The 23,250-nt window shown below is 39.6% G+C and overlaps 1 protein-coding gene across 1 annotated transcript in view; it reads right to left on the bottom strand.

Moving 5' to 3' along the window:
• The window catches only part of SPIDR (scaffolding protein involved in DNA repair), a 199,800-nt gene that overhangs the window by 18,839 nt on the left and 157,711 nt on the right, over positions 1-23,250 (bottom strand). The window contains exon 11 of the mRNA XM_009331471.1: positions 9,037-9,195. Within this exon, the coding sequence (XP_009329746.1) occupies positions 9,037-9,195 (159 nt within the window). The remainder of the gene's footprint in view (positions 1-9,036; positions 9,196-23,250) is intronic.

A 23,250-nucleotide genomic window follows, 5' to 3' on the forward strand; every position in this document is an offset into this window, starting at 1 on the left:
AGGGAGGGGAAATAGTTACAGATAACCAACTCGAAGAGGCATGCATTTTTGAGTTAAAGCTCTCAGTTATCTTGTCCCAGTTCTCTGTTCTGTGTAGTTGAAGCACAGAGATCTGGATTTTAACCCCACACTGCCTCCAAGAACAAGTTGTCTGTTCCTCCAATTAAGAAAACCACTATTTCTGAAACAGATCTAAAAAATGAAGTCCAAAACTTGCTAAAAGTAATATTAGCTTCTAAACTCAACTGTTTAGAAGAAGGAAAAGGCATACTCTGGTACAGGGCTGAAGCACGTTGCAATATGCTGCTTCTCTTCGAGGGGTCACGGAAACTCTCCTTTAAAGTTCTGCTTTTAGCTCACTTCTGCTTAAGCTTATTTATTTCTGTATTTCCCTAGTCCTTCTCCAGATCCTTAAGCGCTAGACCTTGTGTGTCTATAGGCAGTGAACTTCTTCCCATGTTTTTTCGTAAAGCGCCAGGTATCATCTATGATTCAGTGTTAATAGTGATTCCTTTGGACCAGCACTGTAACAAGTTTTATGAATGTAAATCTCAAACTGGATCTTGTGGAATAAAGCTTGTGGTTCACGATTCAGGTAACAAGCTGGCAGAGTGAAGAGATGATGTTGCTATCTGTGGTCGTGTTCTCCACACTAATGAACAGACCAGAAACACAAATGTGCTGCTCTTTTACAGAAATGAGCTTCCTGACTTACAGGGCATCATTGCCGAGTCTGTAAAAGGAGAAGGCTGAGCTCGGAGGCTGGGTTGGTTTTTTTTTGTTGTTTTGTGGTTGTTTTTTTTTTAACAGTGAGAACATTACAGCATACAAAGCAAGACTTCTTGGGTATTAAAGAGACTTCACAGCAAATTGACTACTTCTTGAATCCTTGATCAGGGTGACATTTTCTGTCCTGTATCATACAGAACGATATCCTCTCTACAGTCACAGAAGGGCCAATGCCCAGCGGAACAAACTGGTCTTGCTAACTGGGACGTAAAAAAGGAGAGTTACAAAAAGAGTGCACAGCCTTCTGTACAACTCAGGCAGTTACACAAGTGGCCTTCCTCACACGACGTGCAGCACAAGGGCAAGGGCAGAGCACAGGTATGAATGTACCGCAAACCCTGCGTGTGTGTGTGCATACAGAGATCACGTATTTATCAACTTACAGCAAATCAGCTATGTTGTTGCAGTGCAGGTATAATCACATCTCCACACAGACTGTACACTGATCCCTCATCTGTATTTTTAAATTTGCACAAGGGACATGAAGCTGTCCCTTATTCTTTAGCTCTCTTCCAGCTTGCTACCCCATATCAGAATATCTAAGACATACGGTACATTTTCTTCAATTACTTGTGTCCCTTTGGAGAAGGTCATCTACTACTTCAACTAGGAGCACTTAATTATTAGTAAATGATAGTATTTGTTTACAAACAGGCAGAGGAGCAGCGTTGTATAGAGACTGTCTCCTGAACATCTTAGCCCCATCCTTTTCTTTGACACCAGCCAGGCCAATGGCAGGGACATTTGCCACCCAAAGGATTTGCAAGTTCCAAATCACATCCTGCCGGGATCCTTCTCTACAGAAGGAAGGGGATGTTCTCTCCTGGAGCTGTCACTGATGTGCCAGGGACTGTATCAGTCAGTGTCCCTGGTGAGGAGCTCCCCTCTTGCTCCACCCACTTATATGCCTCCAAGAAAGTTACCTCTCTCTTTATGCTTACGGACTTCGAAGGGGAAATGAGGTGGGACCAACGACAGTGGAGAAATGGCAAGACATTGTGTCCACCTCTGTAAAAAATCATTATCCTTACAGAAAGAATAAAATTCATTCTCTTCATTGGCCAAGCAACACTCAAATCCCACTTCAATCTGACTTGCACAATGGGTGTATTTTATCCAATATGTGTATCCTTCAGCTATAGAGGCAGGACAAGAGATGAACAGCTGGCTCTGTGCTACAGTGAAGGGACATGGTTAGCCCCCGTGTGCACAAAGAGCCTTTCTGGCTACAGAAGACAAAATAAAAACTTTAAACTTTTGCTCTGTGTGTGTAATTACTAGTCACTATTTAAAAAAAAATTTTTTTTGATCACAAAAGGACAGACTTCTAAAAAAGGAAAAGTACAGTAAGAAGTGAGAAAAAACAGGCTCAAGGATAAAAAAAAGAACATGTAAAGTATTTTGAATAACATTTTTTTATTTCAGAGACAAGGACTCTACTGTAACATTCTATAACTTTTCTTCAAAAAAAGAAGAAAAGACTGAATCCATAGCAGGAGGGCAGAAATCATCTATCAGATTCTAAATGACAGATTCAACCCCCTACTTCCCATGCTGAAATCTATGTCTGGTAAAAATTGTTTTGTCCCATACTAAATATGCAGATGTCCACTGTCTATCATCAATGAAACAAGGCCACCAGTAGCTCTAATGGAGCATTATAGCATAGACTTCCATAGACGTGCGGACTTACAACAGGCAGTCCTCTACATACAGGTAGTCTTCTCTTCTGTAAACCCACATCTTCAAGCTTTGCTTATATATAATGATACTTTCATACATGTGTGTGTGTCTATATACGCGCACAGAGACATATATTTGTATACATAATATGCAAAATAATTCTTTTTAGTATCCTTAATTATTTTTATTATCTAACATGCTCAAAAGGCATCCCTCTCAACTTAAATTTTGCTTGCTGAACTTTGGTACACCTTTTCCATGTATCCATACATGCAAACTGCCTGCTGCGTATCCAGACAGCAGTCAGAGAACTTTAAAGATTTCATACTCTTAAACAGGCTAAATACATGGCTGAGAAAATGCAAAATATACATGCAGCACGTGCAGAAATTAATCCTGACCTATTTAACAAATTGTCTTAAACTACTCCAAAGAAAAATAACTGGAAGATAGTGAGTGATACTAATAAAATAGCATTTACTTCTCCGTCCCCATAATTCTCACCATAGATGATGAGTGTACTGCCCTGTACAGAAGAAGCTGCTTTCATTTGCTCATCTAACCACCTTCCTTCTCAGTTTCACAGCTCAGCAGGAGACAGAAGTCATCTTCTGCTTCTAACCTTCCTGGCTTGTTTAGCCCTTCACTGCAAAGTCAAATGGCATACATTCGTATGTGCATACATGCATATACGTTTGCTCTATGACTTTTGATAAAAACATACAAATCAAAGAGAAAAGCCATTGTAATTATATTTAGACTGAGTAAAGTGATAAACCAGTATCTACAGTCTCAGTACCTCTACTCTGATCCCATGGAAATTTCATTCATTTCACACTACAAGCTATACTACAAAAATCAAACAACTTGAAATTTTGATTTTTCAAAACTGTATTTCACTGACTCTGATCCAACAACTTATTTCATAACTTACTAAGAAGATTTTGTTTATTTCTCTCACAAGCATGAAGTTTCATCTGAAGTTCTGGTCCAAGAACTTTGTGTGTGACATGTCTGATTCAACTTTTTAACATTATAGCTCATAGTTTGGGGGATTTTTCAATTTTACTAATCATACCACAGGTTCAGGGGAAAATTACTACAGGGAGAAAATATCAGCAATATCAAAGAAAGTAGAAGGAAAAAAATGCCCATAACTAGGAAAAGATGAAAGACTAAGGTTTACAGTAGGGGACAGGAAGAAAGATGCTAGGATTCTCCTCCAACGTCTTCTACAGCTTTGCCCTGGGGACTCAAGACTTGGCACTTCTCTGTTTCCTCCTCTCCTACTCTCCCAATTTTAGTCTAAAATGAAACAGTTTTCTTTTGGCAGTATCAGTCTCAATTATTAAGAACTCAAAAATAAAGCAATTCCTAGCCCTCTGTGAAACATCTCCTTGCTCAAGACTAAAAAGAAATTCAGTAATAATCACCTAGACTGCATAAGCTTCAACTATTAAAAGACAAGCAATCCAAATAAGAAGCTGATACTATAGGCTAGCTCTCCCTTTAATTGACCTATTAAGATCTTGCAGCGCACAAGCTACGCAACACCGTATTTTCTCAGACTTGAGTAATAAAAGCAATAAAATCATAAAGTAAAAATCTGAGCCTACTAAACCAGCATCTCAGTCAAAATACAAACAGGGAGGAAGGGTTGCTGGCTTTTTTTCCCTAAGTTTTGTTCAGATATATGAAATTATTTTGTTGAATAATTTATTCACTTACTTCAATAACTCAATTTTCTACAGAACATTAGAAATTACATATACTACATTAAAACACTGAAATTATAATATAAAAGTACTTTTGATTCAATATAGATATGCCTATGTTATTCTCCAATGCTGGTTACTAAACAGATTCATGACAGAAGCACTAAAGATAGAAGCAGCAGTCTGTGCTTGTTAAAGAGAAGAAAACTCAGGGAAAAAAGTTAATTTCTGATACATAAGCAGTCATCAAAAATAATAAAAAAGTAATGCAAATATTCAAAACTTCAATGCAATTAGTTAAACTATGCTTTAAATGGAACTCAACTTTTAACCACAGCAATTACTGAAGTGTTTTAGGACCTCAAAACCTCAGAGACGTGGGTGGCTATTTTAGATGGCAGTCTTTTTGGAGGAGGGAAAACCAAAGGAAGGAAGTTATGACTTCCTTGCTCTGCGGAGAGTTCTTACTATTACATTTCCTGTCAACGTCTAGCAGTTGAAACACTTTCTTCTATAGCAGTTAGCAGTGGTCCTCTCTTCTGCGTGTAAAGCAAAAGGAAGAGAAAGTATATGGTGAAGAGTAGAAGAAAAAGGAGAGAGACAGAGGCCAGAGAAATACAGCACTTGAATAAAAAGAACAAAAAAGAAGAAAACACTCAGGCACAATAGTGACCAACACTACAGACAAATGCAGGGAGATTTCACATTTCAGTGCCAAACATTTGAAAGTTTAAAATGACAAACAACAGAAGCCGACTTTATTTGAAAATGCAGAATTTTCTCAGAGAAACACAACACTGGTTGATGAACTCAATATTCAGAGTCTACTTGCTTTAGAGGAAAATGCAACAGATAGTACAACCTGCCATGAATTAAAGGTTGGTCAAGTGCCAAAGCTTATGAGTTGATGTATCCTTCAAAGTATTTTACCCTATCCAACATAACTGTGGATTTTAGCACTATCCATGGAACAGTTGCATCTTCTTTTGAAACTTGTTAAGCATTTTTTCAATTTAGGGACAAAATTGGTACTGACACCCTGTGTTAATTATATATTATGTTAAAGCATTTCTTTCTCCCCCCTCCACTTTTAAATTGGTGTCATCTTTCTGTTCTGCTGAATAGAAACTCTTCATCTTTCTACCTTGTAAGAAAGCGTAAAGAGAAGAAGCTGGTAGGTCTGCTATACTCAGCAGTAAACTCGGTGCTTGGCAAATCAGGTGAAAAGACACGAATTGTCAAAATCCAAATTATTATTCTGTGTGGAACTCCAGTCAGGGCTAAAAACATAAAATTAATATTTTTGTCAATAAAGACAGGTATCTGACTACAAAATTTATGCCAGCTCATTGAAATTAATTTCTGGTAGGAAGCAGCAGCCTATGACAATTTATAGGTTATTTATTCCTGAGGCATTTTAGTGAGTGCTCAGTCCCTGCATCTAATTGCATCCATTTAGTTACTGCTTATACTGGACATACCTGAAACATGCCTGGGATCTATTAAAATAGGGGGGTTACATGTTAGTTGTACTGCATACAGATTCTTAACCAAAATTCCTGCCTCTAGCAGTACACCATCAAAATCTCACTTCTTTTTTCTCAAGGGGCTGAATTTATAAGACTGACATATGAGGTAGTGGGGGGACAAGAGAGAGAACATACACCTCTAAGGAGCCAACACTACCAGCGGCAGATCAATGAACATTTTTCAGTCTTCTCTCTTTAAACCACCCTATCTTTCTTTTCTGCTGATATTAAGTGTGAAGTTCAGGGAACAGTTGTGGAAAGGCTTAGGAGACAAGTATGAATGAGAGGGTGAAGAGAAAATTATCAAGAAACAGATACTGAGCCAGGTATGTGCTGTTAATTCAGCTGCTACAATACTTGTTCCTACCTTATTCAACAGCCTCAGACTGTTGAAGACTAGAAGACGTGCTGGAAATAAGACACTGAACAAGCCATGGCAACTTTGCCGTGACTCAGCCATGCCCACCTGTCTTACAGGATTGCCAGAAACTGGACTGCAAAGGGAAACGACACTTCCTCTACTGGACTACAAAGGGAAGGATTTCTTGCAGGGATGGTTTTGGGCAGTATGTTTTACGTGGGGTATGGGACTTGTTCTGAAAACCACCTAAATCAATGAAAGACCTTCAAATGACCTAGTACAAGACCCTAGTACTTGTTATTCAAACAAAACACTTGTTATTTAAACAAAACACTTGTTGGGTATTCAAAAACAATATTCAACATAACAGTGTTTCTCTCAATGTAGGATTACTATAATTCTAATTTTTCACAGGGTTGATCTTGGTCAAGACAGGATATGGTTGTATAAATTCTTATCCCACTTTTCTTTTGGAACACGAGTGTTTTCTTATCGGAAGAAGAAATGGGTTTAGTTTCTTCAGCACATCTTACAGTACAGGTCCATTCCAAAGATCAAGTCAGGTTTACAGCCAGGTTTTGGCCTGGATGTAAAACACCCTTTATCATAGGTGTTTAGTCCTTGAAATGCAACTTCAGCTTACAATAGTGGTTTTAAAATTGCATTTACTGCAATGATGTTAAATAGTACTTTAAATTAAAGACTTGATGATGATGATGGATGATGGCCTTGAAAATTTTTTGAACAATAACAGTGGTCCATTGATGCCAAAAGCTTGAGAACCTCTTGTATCTGTTAAATGAAAATCTCTGTCTCACACAGGGACTGAAGCAGCACTCTGTCTCTATAAGAGAGGTTACAATCCATGTGACTGTGGGACAACATGCACGTATGGGATCTTATTAGCCATTCCCGGCTTTCTCCAGATCATGTGCTTCAAAGGCACAAAAAAAAAGTCATGACTTTTCCCTTGTATTTCCTACATTTTATTTCTTTTTATCCATTTTAAAAGCCACTGTCAGACTCCAGGAAACAAACAGTTTAAAAGCCATCTCCTTCCAAAAAGTAATTGGCGTTCTCAAAAAAAAAAGAAGACAGCAGTCTTTCTTGCACGGCAGACCACATAGTTCTTACTCACTCATGTGCTGCACACCAAGGTTGGGCACTCACAGGCATATCCCATCATGTGCTCGGATATACTACTGGCTCTGAAAACCCATTTATCCAGTGGCAATGAATTCTACAGTCTAATTATGCTCTGTGTGAATAAGTATTCCTTATATTCATTTCAGCTATGGCTTTACTGTGGTTTCCATCACACCTAGAATGACACAAAACGTGTCCCAACACTTAAAAGTAATAACAAGTTATAAAGCAGATCTTAGGGTAAAACAATTAAGAAAAAAAATAAATCCCTGAACAATTCCCCCACCCACCCATCTTGTACAATGAAATCACGTTTTAACCACTGCACTGTCCCCAAAGCTACGCTAGCCTTTTTCTTTTAATGTTTCCTAGCAGGGTTACCACCAGCACAGCTCCAGCTGAGCCACCAGCATTTTCAGCAGTGTGTCTTCTAATCATCCTCAGAATAGCCAGAAGTAAGTTACTGCTGCTTTGAAACAGAATTTACATTAGAAAAAGTCTGTCTCTTATTAGCTAGGCAGAGTACTGGAAACACCAGCAGCCAGTTGTAAAACTTCATTTGTATCCAGAATTCCAAAGCCATTATTTAATTTGTTTGGAAAAAATGTAACTTGAAAAAAAAGCCAACAAAATAATTAAATAAGAAGACGTGTTTGTTATTAAAGATCCATAAAAATGCAAGTAGGCTTGAAATCCAAAGGATCTGAAAATTAACACTGCAAGTACATAAAAAGAAAAGCATACTGAATAGGGCTGGCTGGAAAACAACAATTCCATTTTGCTAAACATTTCAAGGCTTTGAAATCTGCTTTTGTTCCAATATGAAAAAAAAATGAGACTTTCTGAAAGTTTTCATGAAATGAGAATGAGAGGTCCACTCCCTCTGGACCTGAAAAAATCTTCCCAACAAAATTGTCTCCAAAATAGATAATGTTTCCATGAAACATTCTGTTTTTGATGAAACAGCATTTTTCAATAGGAAAAAAAAGTGTCAGCAGAAATATCATAGCCATTCTAATAGCAAAGGCTTATCTAGAGCGGATGCTTGTACGAATAAATTATGTTGAGAATTGAACCAATCTAATTATATTTCTAAAGGTCCCCATGTGAACACTGTATCACTTTCCTTAGAAAGATACTCCGTAAGATACTTGATCTATTTTTTTTTCTTGATTAAAGATATTTTATTTTATTCAAAGAATGTAAAAGGAATCAGAATAAGCAAAATCTGAGAGGTACCATAAGTCAATCTGTTACTTATCTGGGGGGATTTTTCTGTAAACCTGTGGACGTTCTTATTCCAAAATAAGAATGGCTTTACGATTTACAAGATTTTTTTTTTTTTAAAGAAACTTAAACTGCTTCCCAAACCATATAGACTTAACCGAATTAAACTCTCACATACTAAGGGAAAGTCTGTGCTTGAAACTTCAACCCATACTGGGCAGCACTGTAGAAAAACATACTGTAGTAACAGTTCTGCAATGAAAGGGAGGTGACCTAATGTTTTTAAGTCTTTGAATCTACTGCAGAGGAAGAAAACACTTATATTTTATGAAATATTGCATACAGTGATTCTTCTCTATTCCTTTCTCTGCTAAGTGTGTATTTGTGTGTTAGCTTATTTATGCTCATTTTGGAGTATGGTTGGCTCAAGTAGTATTGGATGCCCCAAAAATGGTAACGAGGACATTTAATTGAACAAAGCCAGATTCAGTTGTTCCAAAGAATATTGATCACAGAAATAAATAAAAAGGCAGATCACCGCTGCCTGCCACAGCATGCAATACATTCTCCCATGAATTGTTCTCACCTTCCTCTTGTAGTTCTTTGCAAAATTTTCATTCCAGCTAAGCAGCAGAATTTTCCTTCCCATCTCCTGCAATACTGCTCAATGTCTTCTGCAGAGCTCAGGGACTGCAACTGCACTTCACTGAACATACCATAGGCATCCTGGACAAGGAGGCATAACCTGCAAAACACTCCTCTGTTACTCACTGGCTTCTGTTCATAACAAACTAGTTAGCAAATTTCTGAAAATTACAGTACAAGCTTCAGGACAGGGCTTATCTGCTACAATATCTGGAGAATTCTTACCAAATAATGTATCAATAAACAAAACTAACATCATTAAAGGTTTTCTCATGTATATTATCAGGAGGTAACAAGGCCATGAAATAGAGAAGCATGACTGAAAAGAAACGTAAAGGGCTTGCACTGGGGATTAGATAAATTAACTGCTACGCACTATGTGGTTTGTGTACTTACAAAGAAAGAAGGTTGAGTTTTTGCCTTACTTGAGGTGAATTCTGCAACGCAGACAGAGCAATGATGCAAACGTATATGTGTGTGTGTATAAATATAAAAATTCTGCTCAGAAGTAAACAAAGCAAGGTATTTCACAAGTAATAATCACCAACACTGAAACTGACAAAGCAAGCATTACATTCCTGTAACTTTTTTAAAAGAGTCCTGAGGATGCAATAAAGACTGAAATTTCAATCTTTCTTTTTTAAAAAAACAACAACATGAAACTGCAAATTAGTATATTCAATATTGGGTATGAAGAAGCCCAGAGGAACTATTTTAAGGAGGTAATTAAAGAACCTGCTAAACAAACAATTTGATTAAAGTAATCTACGGAAGTAGGGGCTGTAGGGCTGGGAAGTATTGCTTAACCAACTTGCTGGCATTTCGAGAAGATATTACTGTCATAGCAGATAAGGCAAAATCAGTGGATGTCATACATTTAGATAGTCAAAAATGCATTTCACAAGATTCTGCACCTGAGATGAGCAGCCACGATAGCATGAGTCATGCAGCGCTGGAGGAAGGAGGCTGCTGTCTACAAGATTGGTTTAATTGCCCCAGAAAGAGACAGTTAAGCATGGAAACTTCTCAAAGGGAGACAAAAATTACCTTTGAGGGTAGCACACGCATCTTTATTTCTAAATAAAACTCAGAGGTGCACTAGGCAACAGAATTCAGTTCATTTCAAAGGTACATGCCAAAACTACCTTCTCCGGAGCAGTACCATTGTTCACAGCCAGCCAACTCCAACTGGTTTTGGAGCATATCATATAACATATTATATGCATCCTGAAAGCATTCAACAGTAGTCATTATATCTTTATAAAACACATTTCTCTGGAAGAAATCCATGTATTTTTTTGCAGGGAAGCTTCGGCACATGGAAGACCATTAATCACAGTTTTCTTGTTCATTATGAACTGTCTAACTTTGGCTTACACCCTTGAGAGGGCTGTATTCAACATTGGATACAACTCCAAAGCCTTTCAGACATCAGCAGCTGTGCAAGCACCAGCTGAGAGTTCTCATTTTTCAGATTCTGGTGCTGGTTTTGAGGAGCAGGGAGTGGCAGGACTGAACACAAATGAAGGCTCCCGTATTTTCCCCGTTATCTCTAGCTACAAGGGTCCCACACAAACAGCGTCTTCACCAGGCAAAGAAAGCTTAGGTACAATTCCTCCACAGCCTCCCAAGGTTAAGTCGTCCTTTAGAGCCATGAAACACTGCTTCTACTCTGAGCAATGACAAATAGGAGGAAACCAAATGCTGTTGTGATGTGTAGGGTGGAAGGATACACATCCTTGTCTCTGGGATGAGTGGTGTTCCCAGCCTAGAAAAGCGGGTGACTGTCTTAACACCACAAACCTGTGCCTTCAACAGCTCTATCACTCTTCATTTTCTGTGTAAAACAATCCATGAGATGCCTTCTAGATTCGTACCACAAGATCATCTCCAACTCAACAGAACAAAGGCTGATGATGTGCTATGAACATGACAGCCCAGAAGCAGAACAACTACGGTTGCCGGCCACTTTCCATGTTAGGACCTTGCAGTCAGTTAAAAACTCTCCTGAGTTTTAACTGATTGGACTGAAACTCCTCATGCTATTGTTTTGTTTGGAAAAACAGAGCTAATATGCTCTGGACATTTCTGAAAATCAGATTGAGGGGAACAGGAAAAAACAAAGCAAACAGTTTTGCCTATGTTAACAAAACATTCAGTGACTGTTAATTGTGAAAAATTAGGCCTCCGTTCTTGGAGCAAGGAAGGGCCAACTGAGTTAGCGTCTCAGATCTGATCAGTTCAGCAGTCTCTTAACTGATCACTGGAATTTCTCATATCTTTAGTGAGACATAACTGAACACAAATAAGTCTCAGACTAGCTGGCACCAGGCTCATATTAAGTCCTCTGGGACATGTTAATTGCCCAAATAAAATTAGCTTGGTTGGTGCTGAAGACATCAGTCACTAAAAGTGCATTTTCCCAGTCCTTTTAAGCCAAGCAAAGAGATGGCTGCTGTCAGACATGGGAGTCTCAGCTCCCCACATCCCTGGCCACATATTTCCACCCCTTTGTGGTGGCAGCATAAATGGCTAGGATCGGAAACTGAATTGACCAAAAAAATACTGTAGCCAAATCATCACCATCATCGTCAGATCAGCTCCTTGAAAATTAACTCCGTAGAAGTAAACTCCTATTTGCATGGAGTACTACTTCTAGACAAGGATGTATTTTCCAGGCAGGATTAGGAGCCTGAAGCTCCCACTCCAGCTGCCCAGCATATGCAGCACAACATCCCAGGTCATATGATGGGAGAACGGTCATCATGACCAAGCTCGATATACAGAAGTAAAGGAAGAACTGTGTAACTTGAGGCTTATATCACTAATGTTCCCATTCACACTAGTAACGTGTTCATGATTATTGGCATCATGAAGAAGCACAGAGCAGCAGAACCTCTTGCACCAGGCCCCAAGTACTTTTGCTCTATTAGGACCGTACATGTGAGCAGACGTCCACTATACTACACGTGTTCTAACAGTATCCAAAAGGTAGTCATGATTTCTCCGCAACATGCATTTAAAATGAAATGTCTATATTCACTCACTTGGAAGACAGAATTTCACAAATAACCTTCAGATGCCCAATTTCAGCCTAAAAGATGAGGAATATCCCAAACTAACACTATGAAGAGAACTTCACAAACCCATGTCCCCAGCTTCCGCACATTTTTAAAACAGTATGAATGAATGATGACAAAAACTTGAAATACTCTCAACATCATTTGATCTGTCTCACACTGACTTAGTAGGTAATGCTACAGGTATTTAATGATGAGTGACAACTGATTTTCCTACTTAGTGACTATCGTGAAATCAGCTGAATCCCACAACAGACTCAGCGATGCATTTGAAGAACCGTTCTCATGTTTGGGGACAGACTTTTTAGCAGGGCCTGTTACAACAGGACAAGGAGTAATGGTTTTAAACTAAAAGAGGGTAGATTCAGCCTAAATATAAGGAAGAAATGTTTTACGCTGAGGGTGGTGAAGCACTGGCACAGGTTGCCCAGAGAGGTGGTGGATGCCCCATCCCTGGAAACATTCAAGGTCAGGTTGGACGGGGCTCTGAGCAACCCTCAGATGTCCCTGACGATGTCCCTGCCCATGGCAGGGGGGCTGGACTAGATGACCTTTAAAAGTCCCTTCCAACCCAAACCATTCAATGATTCTCTGATTCCCTGAAACCGGTTCTGTTCTTTTTGCGCACACTGTTAGCATCACTAACAGTAGTTCAGTTGCTTTCAGAGGCTGTTGATTCATGGCCTTAACTTCCTCTCCAGCATTGTTTTTTTCCTTGATTTCACTTTATTCCCAAAAAAGTGCATTTGTATTATTTTCCCATGTTACAGTGTTGCTCTCATATTGCAGCAAATGTTCTTGCAAATTAATTTTAGCAGCAAGTCTAACTGTGATTAAAGCAACAGTTTGTCCCATTATTTTTCCCCCCTTTGAAGCTCACTACCAGGATGAAAACCCACATCTAAATTATGAGACAAGCTGCAAATCCAAAATGAGTATCTGCCCCCGGGAATTTAGTATTTATGTTTTGCGCATATCTATTGCAAATACTTTTTTTCCCATAAAATATGGTGTTTCTACTGAATCAGTTCATCAGCTAAAACATACCTTTACCAATGCCTTGTCAGTATGCACAGTAATGAACTGTTAAAAAAAAGAAGGGGAACATCTCCATTTTTATCAGCAGTGCTCATATAGGGAGAAAATAAGGGCCATCTCTATTATTGGGACAACAGGATGCAACCCTGCGTTAAGACCGGAATTTAAAATATGGTTTTGGAAACTGAAATTTCTCATGCAAAGGAGCAGAGAATTCATTCCAGGAGCAAGGGGTGGCAGGAAAGCCAGTAGAGGAGTGAGTGTGGGAGATGCAGACTAAGGAAAAGGTGAAGTATGACTCATTGGTAATAACAAAGGGGGCAAAGATAGGGAATGATAAGAAGCAAGGCAGAGATTAGACTTTTTTTTCTTTTTTTTTTTTTTTTTAAGTAATGACACATCAAGTCTCATGCAAAAGCTTGGGAAGATTTTGTTAATTTGCTAATAGCCAGGAGCAAGGATGGGGGCTGGGGGAAGATGAGACTGATTACTCTGCATTATTTCTATGACTGTGCTGATCTTTAGGACAAAATGTCTCCCAGTAGAAATCTGGAGAGGATTACAGGATTATGCTGCCATGCCCTTCTCCTAGTTCGTCACTCCTCATGGGTAAAGGGTAAAACCTTCTTTTACTATTCCTTTCTTATGCATGAGAAATCATATCTCTCTCATGCCTTGTATCGGGCAGCTGACTTTCTGGAGAGGTAAGGGCGACAAAAACCTTCTTAGCTTTGGTCACCTCCAGCCTCCTCAGCAGCTAGTGGAAAAGAATAAGAAAAAGAAGATCTGCCTGCAGAGGAGATGAGAGCGCACGGAGGCCAGAACTAACTGATGATACAGGGATTGCCTTTACTGAGTCTTCTCAAAACAAGCAGCAGAAATTTGTCATGAACAGATCTTAACCCACAAATAATTGTTTTACCCTAGGGTAGGAGGACAACCATGTGGCCCACAGCAGCTTTTCTCCATGCATAGCTAAGCTGTGCAGTACAGCATGAGGAGCAAGACAGCCAGGCAAATGCTACCACCTTCGCAGTGCTCAGCAGGGACTTCATTAGTTACTCTTTCTTCGGAAGGGAGCGAAAGGGCGGAATGGGGAAAATGCCTGAAAACTAATTGAATTGTATTAGCTCTGATATTTGCTCATTCTTTATCTCAACCATCCAAGAGACAGCTGCTGCTGCTTTGTTTGTCAGAAGGACTTCTTATCTCTTTGAGGTGCGGTCCTAGCAGAGGCATAAAGCACACATACATAAACACACATAAACAAAAACCCCCTCTCCCTTAATCACCAGAGGCACAACACTACCTACACAACTCCAATTCAGCAACTTGTCTGGTCAAGTCTCAAGGTGGAGCTGATTAACTCCTGCTAATATGGCTCAGATTCAAATTGTAACCTGCAGGACACCACCCTACCAGGATTTAATTTATCCCTACCTTATGCACTCCTTGCACTCACCATACCCGTGTTATCTCTGAAAAATCAAAGCTCAGGGCACAGGTCTAAACACACGGGGACAACCATCCATCTCCCCTACCCCCTCGTAACACCATCAGGATTTTCCTTTTAAAAGCACCATATTCACGAGATCACAAACTGCTTCATATTCCCTTTTGAAAAGTACATACCCACTGTGGCCTTCTGTAGGGAGACACAAGATTCAGAGTTTTCTGCTTAAAATCCATGCCATTTGCTGTCACTAAATAGTGAGTGAAGCTCTACAGAGCGTAACTATGGCTTGAACGATACAAATAAAAACTAATGATGATGATGACTAGCCCCTTCTATGCGTAGGTGGCAGAAGTACACAGGTACAGAGGAAAACACAAGCACCGCTGCTTCCAGTTTATAAGGGGAATGTCAAGCTCAGAGAAGAATCCTGATCATAACTCTCTCCAAGTATAGCCATTCCTAGCTGGTGCTAGGCTGGTGCTCTGGTTGGAAGCACTGAGACGACCAAAATAGCAATCATTTGCTTTGAAAACTGGAGGTTTAAAATTACTGAAAAGTGGAGTTTGTGATCATGCACGTTTTTATTCGGTAATTGCGGAAGGATCCAGCAGGAAAGAAAGGAGAAGGCAGTTCAGGAGTGCTGGACCTGGCAGAGCGGGAACAGCGCACACGGTTCACACCAGACGCTCCAGTTCCCTCCAGCAAGAGACAGGCTGTCCTTGCAGAAGTATTGGTGGAAACTGCACATGTGACAGGAGAATCACCAGGGAAATGAGCAAGTCTTATCTCAGCATCTCAAATAGAAAATATGCAGCAGAGGCCTCCCCAGTCTCGGGACAGGAATCTTTTCTTTGCAGGCACTTCTTAGCATGTGTGTAACAGACTATTTATATAACACGCTTTGCAAATAACTCACTACAGTAACTATATCAAGCCCATAATTTGGGATTTTCCTTGTTTCTCCTTAGATTCTTCTATATATGTTAAAAAAAATGAAAAAGAGTGAGAGAAGTTATAAAATGATTGTTGCTTATTTTTATTCACTTCCTTGAATAGTCCCTTAGTTCAATACAAACTGGAAAATCAAATGCAACTTCACAAGGCCTTTTATGAACTCTGCCTGCTGATTGCTTTTTCCATTTCTCCATTCAGGTTAATCCTTCCACCTCCTATTTTCTGCCTATGACCTGAAGAAGCAGCACTTCTGTGGGAAATGGCTTTTGTGCGTAGGAAGAGACCTGTACGAGCCAAACATATCAGCAGGGCTACCTTTTTAATGCACAACATGCATGTAGAGAATGGAGCTCCACAGCACTGTAAATGTTCCCACTCAAAACGTGGAACACCACCTGCCTGGTGGGAACTACGCACAACATCTCAGGAACGGGTGTAGCACAAAAGGCAGACAGCTTTTCGTACTTGCAATGACAACCACGGCTTCACACGTGACAATTTTTTCAGCATAAACCATTTCTTCTATGAAGTTTTTATGTGGCACCAAATGAACTTTTTAAACTCCCCATCTGACACTGTCTCTAAGTGTACTTTCAAATTAAACTGCTGATGTGTATGTTTTATTTGTAAACAGAATTTTACTCAAGAGTAAACAAAACATTTAAAACCATAAAAAGACATTCCGGACATCCACTCAAACACAATATGGAGCCTAAGACATAATTTCAAAGAGTTACAGAGTTGCATTTGAAAAATATTTTCAGTATCATCCAATAGCTTCACTTACCTCAGATTCATAAATGAATATTTAAGTTGTTCCACATTAACAGTTTAAATCCAAAGTAATAATGCTATGTAAGTAAAAATTTACAGTGACAGTTGGTTTGGAAGACACAGAAAGTTAAGGAAAAATAACTTCCCAAGTACTGCCTAAAAGTTTGTATAAAGGTTCAGCCACAAGAAACCAGTAAGGCCTTCCTCCCTCCAGATCCCCCAGGCATCTCCCCCATACAACACTACGCTGCACGTAATTTATGGTCCTTCTGCTAAGGAATTTTAGGTGGTAACAAAAAAGCAAACACATCAGATCATCCCAGCTTGTTTCGGACTCACTATGCTGTTAATTGTAGTTGGTAAAAAAACCAGCGATGCACACACTCCTCAGGTTCCTCAGTGTACCATTACCTCAGCATGGAATCCCATTGCAATCCCTTGGTTATTTCAGTATACAATTCAGAGAAAATATTATTTTCCTGTACGTCATGATTTAATCATTTAATCAAGAGTAAAAATGTACATTTAAGAAACTCACAGGCTCAGCTGAAAACTGCAAGTCTTTCTTATGGATGATCTCCAATAGAAAAATCATGTTCCAAATATAACGTGTAATTACCACCCAGTCATTTAAAGTACTTATCTATGAATCTGAGGAGGGGTTCTTTGTTTATTTTTTTAATCGTAATACTTTGTAATTATTGTTTTGGCATCCAAGAATTCCAACAGTCGGCAAGGTGCTGCCAAAAGATCTTCTCTTGCAAGGTGCTCAGCACCCTCCTTTCCAAGAAAACCAGCATTCAGTTGCTGGTTCTGGCAACATTTCACATCAACTTTGCCACGCTATGTTTCCTCCACACCTCAGTTCCTTATACGTAAAAATCAGAATAAAAGTCCTGTCTTCAAAGGGTGATCTGAAAGCAATAGCTGAATAATGCGGTGTACCTAGGAGGGCAGGTCCACAAAGTCTATTCTGTGTGCTAGATCCCATTTGAGTTGGGGGAGGAGGCTATATATATGTGTGTGTGTATATATAGAGAGAGAGGGCTTCCTTGCAGTACCAACCCATTTCTTCTGTGCTACAGGGCTTTGAGAACTCTCAACTCCCCCTGCAAAACCCATGGCGAGGGCTTTATAGAATTACAGCATCTGGAATGACACAAGAACATTGTAGCAGCAGTACTGGGGTCGCTTATCTTTCAGGACCGTATTATTTGTGGATTCACCAGATTTACTTCTGAACCACATAGACCATGAATGGGATCCTAGAAAATTTTATTTAAAAAAAAAAACACAACATGAAGTGAGTATTAAAAAAACAAAACTGCCCATTTCAGCAGGCACAGAACATCCTAAAATGCATTTTTGGTAGTATAGCATTGCATATATGCTTCCCCAGTGCATGTGAAAGGTAAATGAAATATAGTAACACTGTGGGATTTCTTACAGAGCTGCATCTGTATTCAATAATACATTCTGCTGTTTCAGTCATCCCACTGAACTAACACAAAAATCTAGTATTCACTGAAATAAAAGGCAGAATAAAGAGCAAAGAAGAAAAGCAGAAGTGAAATCACGTTGGGGTTCCTTCCCCAGCAGAAAGGCAACTTTCCACTCTTTCTCGCAGGGTCTGCTGTTTCTGTTTTCCACTCACGCTGTTTGTCTTTACTGTCCTGTAGTGGCTGCCTTTCCTAGGTGTGTTTCTAAATGAGGGAGAGGGAGCGTGTTTGTGTGTGCACGTCGTGTGTTTACAAGAGTTATGGTAGCAGTTCTCAGCAGTCCACCGAGAGTTCTAGGAAACGGCCCCTGTTATTTTATTCTGGGTCAATGTCAGCTCATGTCAGGCAGTAAAGATCACACAGGACAGCTCGCTCCATCTCGCAGTCCTGGCCGGAGGCCTCAATGGGAGAGGGAAAGGGAGCGAGCTGCGAGTGGGCGGAGAGCCTTCCCAGCACTCTACCAACCACCGCACGAGGAATTATGATAAACACCACTCTGGAAACCAGATACAACAGTACATTGTGTTCTTCTTCGGAAAAACAACCAGACTTCGGCTCACTTAAAGTAAACAGTTAATCCTGTTTATCTTTTTTTTTTCCCCCTCCTTTCTTGATGAGTTGTTAACAGAACAATCTCTTCTGCAAAGCAAATAAGAGATCCGTCCCTTAAAGTTGTACTGATTTTCTCTTCCTTCAAGAGAAAAAAAATCAATTCGATATGTAAACTTTCTACTATCGGCAAACAGTGTGGAATAACAATCTTTCTTGGCTTAAACTGACTCAGCAAAGCGATGCCAAAACTGAATGAAACCTTTCCCTCACTTACATACTTTATTTTGGAAAACTGAAGTCCCAAACAGAGCGTTCTATTCATCCCTTTTAACTATTCCTTTTCTGACAAGAACAAGCAAAACTGGTTAAAACAAAAAAAATCAGGATGCGTGGTGCCCTTGCAGCCTGAGTACCGGGCGCCTGGGGAGTACAGGTTAGCTACTGAGCAGGGGGGCGGCCGTTCCCAGGTTTTCTCCGGAAGGTGAAAAGAGAGGAGTCAGTCTAATCAACTGCAAATGAGGGAACAAACTATTATTCTCTTTTTCAAAATATATGCTTACTGTGTAAATTCATGATGTCCCTGACTTTCAATATTAAGGGTGATTAATTAGAAAAGCAGATGGAATTGATTATCTTGTTTTGCTGGAGTCACCACAGTCTACCTATTAACTACTTCTTACTGGGGACTCCAACCCAGTCCACTGAAAGCTACAAGCTTTTCCAAAGGGAATTCTAATTTTTAGCACTCAGGAGTTTAAATAGTTCTGAAAGTCAACAGCAAAAGTGTGCTTAACATCCCCAGTCAGTAAAAGTTTGTTGATTTAGCTATTTATAATCATAAAAATACATCATTTGCAAAACTGAAAGAGGAGAAGGAAAATATTTCCCTGTTTTATTTTTACTCATCTTGCAAGTTCTAAGATTCTGGGTTTTCTGTGCAACCGATGTCATCAAGTGCAAAAACATAAATTCAGGTCTGGGAATGAAAGTCTGATTTTCAGATTTTTTTAAAAAGTATTTTACATATAAAACTTTCATATTTTTTATGCTTTTTCTGCCTTGAGATCTTAATTTATTTTGCATTTATTTTTAAATCTTTTGCAGCAATTGCTGAATTTACATCGCTCGCATGAGCTCTAAAGCGACAGAGCAAAACAAAGCAGTGCTATTTCCCACTGCAGAAACTGGGCTGGGGCGGCAGCTATCAGTGAGCCGGGGCCAGAACCCCAGAGGAGCAGCCTCGGGACTATCCCCCCCAGTCCACCCCTTCGCCCACCACGGCCTCCAGCCAAGACTGGAAGAGCCAGTATTGGTAGGCCAGGGCTGCTGTTGAACACTTCACCTTGCTCCAAGTGCAACCCTGTCATTTAACCCCCTCCCTCCCAGTGCTGCACCTGCACAGTAAAAGCATGGTTGCTCTCTTATGATTGTGGGTTTGGCTGGCCAAATTTCTCCCCAAATTGACGGAGGGCCCACAGCGCTATCTGTTAGGAACACAACTTATGCCAAGGTGCTGCAGCTCTGAGCAGAGCTCTAGGACTGCAGCAACATACTTTGGTAAAACCTCTCTCTCGGGAAGCCAGGGGAGAATGTGGCAGTGCTACGGTCTCTGCTTGTTGGAGAAACTCCTTGGCACAGGAGAAGAAAGCAATAAACCTAAATCATTTAGGGTGCAGTTATAATCCATGTACAAAAGAGGACTCCCTTTGGCTCCCCACATGTTGACCCCATGGTGGCTGGCCACCATCACGTGCTACATCAGGAGGGAATGTATCAGCCGAGAGGAATGCGGATGAGAGGTGAATGGATGGGAGATCATTAGGAGATGAAACAACAGCAGGAGGAGAATGTGGAAGGTGAAGAAAACAAAGATCAGGAGGAAACGCTTTCCGATATTACCTCTTTTCCACTTCCTTATACCTTACTGTTCTCCATATCTCTGGTAGTTAGAGATTAGGGGGGAAAAGGCCGGTTTGTGGCAACACTAGTATAATCCTTTGGATGACCTACGAGCATTACTGATGGAGCGCCTTCCCCAGACACGTTTGGATTTTTCGTATCAGAAGTTATGGACACAACAAGCACTGCTGAAAGGGAAGTGGAGATGGCAGCAGTTGGCAGCAGTTTTCCAATTTGATAATAAAAAATAAAGTTTTGTTACCCTTTTAAGCTTCCATTTGAATGTTTCAAAATGAGAAATCCCATTTTCCCTTATAGGTCAAGTTAAGCTTGTAATTTATAAATTACTTTTAAATAAGCAGCAGGTTTGGGCCATTATCCAAACCTCACTCAAATTAACGTCTTTCCATTGATTTCAATGAGCTTCATTTCTTGCCGTATAGCAGGCAGAGAAAATACCTGGGGCAGCACCAGTAACATTCCCCCACCTTGATTTCATTCAATCATTCATGCAAATTTCACGTTTCTCTTTTAAAACTATCTAAACTGAACACCAATCAAGGATCAAACACTGAAGTAATTTTATAAACATCACACTTACTATTTCCTATAATCTCAAGGAATCATTTTTAGCAGGATCAGAACTTGGAGCACAGCACACAGTACACAAAAAAGAATCTTAAATCTGCCATATCCTGATTTTTTTATTTTTTTCATTTAATTGGGTAATCTTAAAACACGCATAGAGAATCTCTCACTTCTTTCATCACTTTGGTTATCTTCGGATGCATATGGAGATTTGAAATATTATGTGTGCTACTGGGAAGCGTCCTAAAAGAAAAAATCTCTACTACAGCATCTCAATCACAATTACCCTGTACAGATGATAGTCTTTATTTTATACCACATGCATGTGGAATGCTATTTTATTGTAATGACATAATCAGTCATTACACTGGATTTCATATAACAACCCTGGTCAAATACTGAGAAACTACATGCGTGGTATACTTGATTCTGATTTTCCCTTCCCCTATAAAAAGAAAACAGTCCTGAAAGTAAGAATCTGTTAAAATAGTTTGAACAGCATAGTTTGTTCTCATTATTCATATGCCAAGGGAAAGAAAAAAAGAGGGCCAAATCTAATCAAAACTACAGGAAGAGTTTAGAGAGACAAAAGATAATCATGCAAATTAGAACTGGATTAGGGCCCTTAGTAAACCTATCTATTCATGCCAAAAGAGGTGATTTAATATTCTGTGGTTAAGATTCTGGTTTTGTGTCTTATCCAAAAGAATATCAACAATAGCACATTGTTCTCCTACCACCATGCTGGTGTTACAGCCTCTGATGTGATTCAGCACAGACTCGAAGGGAGAGGCGCAGCTAAATGTTTGGATTTTCCTGAGCTGTCACCCATTGCAGGCCAGCAGGAGATACAACGTCACAGCCAAGATAACAAAATACCTTTTGCCTTTAAAAACATGCAGTTTCCTGTTGATAGTATTCTGTATTGTCATACTTGTTGTCTCGGCCTCTTTTTCCTGTCACGCATTCCTTCTCTAATTAAGACTTCACTGAACTGCACTGAGGAAGCTTTAGGACAGGGACAATTTCTTCTACATGCCTGTAGAGCATCTGATACAGGGTACAAGCCCTGATCCTCACTGGAGCATCTGTGTCACAAAACCAGATCAAAGCTTTGGCGTAGCCATTTAAACACCACTTGCTGCTGCTTATCCTTCTTAACCACAGGCAATAGGGCTAGTATTTGCATTTTCAGAGTACTGTCAGCATCTTAGCAGTTGCATTTTTCCCTCTCAAGCTCTCCACTGAGTAGGATCTCTTTGCGTCGAAGGGTCTCAAACCAGGCTGCTAGACTGCTCCTCCAGCCTGGCTTCACCCCCCTCCCCATTCAACAAAGCATTCAGGAACCATCAGAAGGAGGTTTGAAGGTTGCTTCAAGGGGACTGCTTCCTACTGGATGTGTGATACAAGATGCAGAGAACCACCAGCGTATAAAAATGATATTTTACATAAATACAGGCCACATTTTCATGCATTGTCTGTTGCCATGGGACACCTGGTTCATGGTGTTATCTCCACTGCCAGGTAATGTCAGCCGCCCTTGATTTTAGATCATGTGACACTATGTAACTCACATACTCCCAAGGTGAAGCATAAAGAGAGCCTACATTTAAAACATGGGAATACGCTAAAATAAATACAGACAAAGCCTCCAAACGATATTCTCAAGAACAGGAGACAAAATGCCTACATTTTTAATAAATGTGCTTTCTGACCAGCCATTTTTCAAACATGTTTCCTAACTCCCACCACTGCAAGAAGTGTGAAAATATCATCAAGACAAAAATACAGTAAATGAAAACACAGTAAGTGAATCCCACTTGGATCAATCTAAGCATTTTGTTTTACCAATTAAAAAAAAAAACTAAGTTAAAAAATCGTAACTGAAATGGAATTTCTAAACAAGTGGTTTCAGAGTAGGAAAATGGCATTGTTTCAAAACATAGCACTTCAGCAATTTCACAATTTTTCAATTGCTTGTACAAGCTTTTCATAAGAAGTTTTCATTTTTTTACAAGATGATCTCACAGAAAATTATTTCTTTGAAAAATTCCCAACCATTTTTCCTAGAAATATTTTTCAAAACTGTAATGCAGTAACTATTCATTAATTTTCAAGGCTTTGTTTTGACAAAACATAATTATCCAGCATACCGAAGAATAATTACCCAGTATGCCTGTAAGTAGAACCAATGCTGAACGGTGAGAGATGGAAATGTAATATATATATTTTTCCCCCTCTCCTTCTCTCACAATAGCTGTAGAAATATATTTGAACATATAACTTCTTTTTAAGCAGAAGCAAATCTGTAGGGA

Source organism: Pygoscelis adeliae, unplaced genomic scaffold (genome assembly GCF_000699105.1).
Source record: "Pygoscelis adeliae isolate BGI_AS28 unplaced genomic scaffold, ASM69910v1 Scaffold108, whole genome shotgun sequence".
Classification (NCBI taxonomy): Eukaryota; Metazoa; Chordata; class Aves; order Sphenisciformes; family Spheniscidae; genus Pygoscelis; species Pygoscelis adeliae.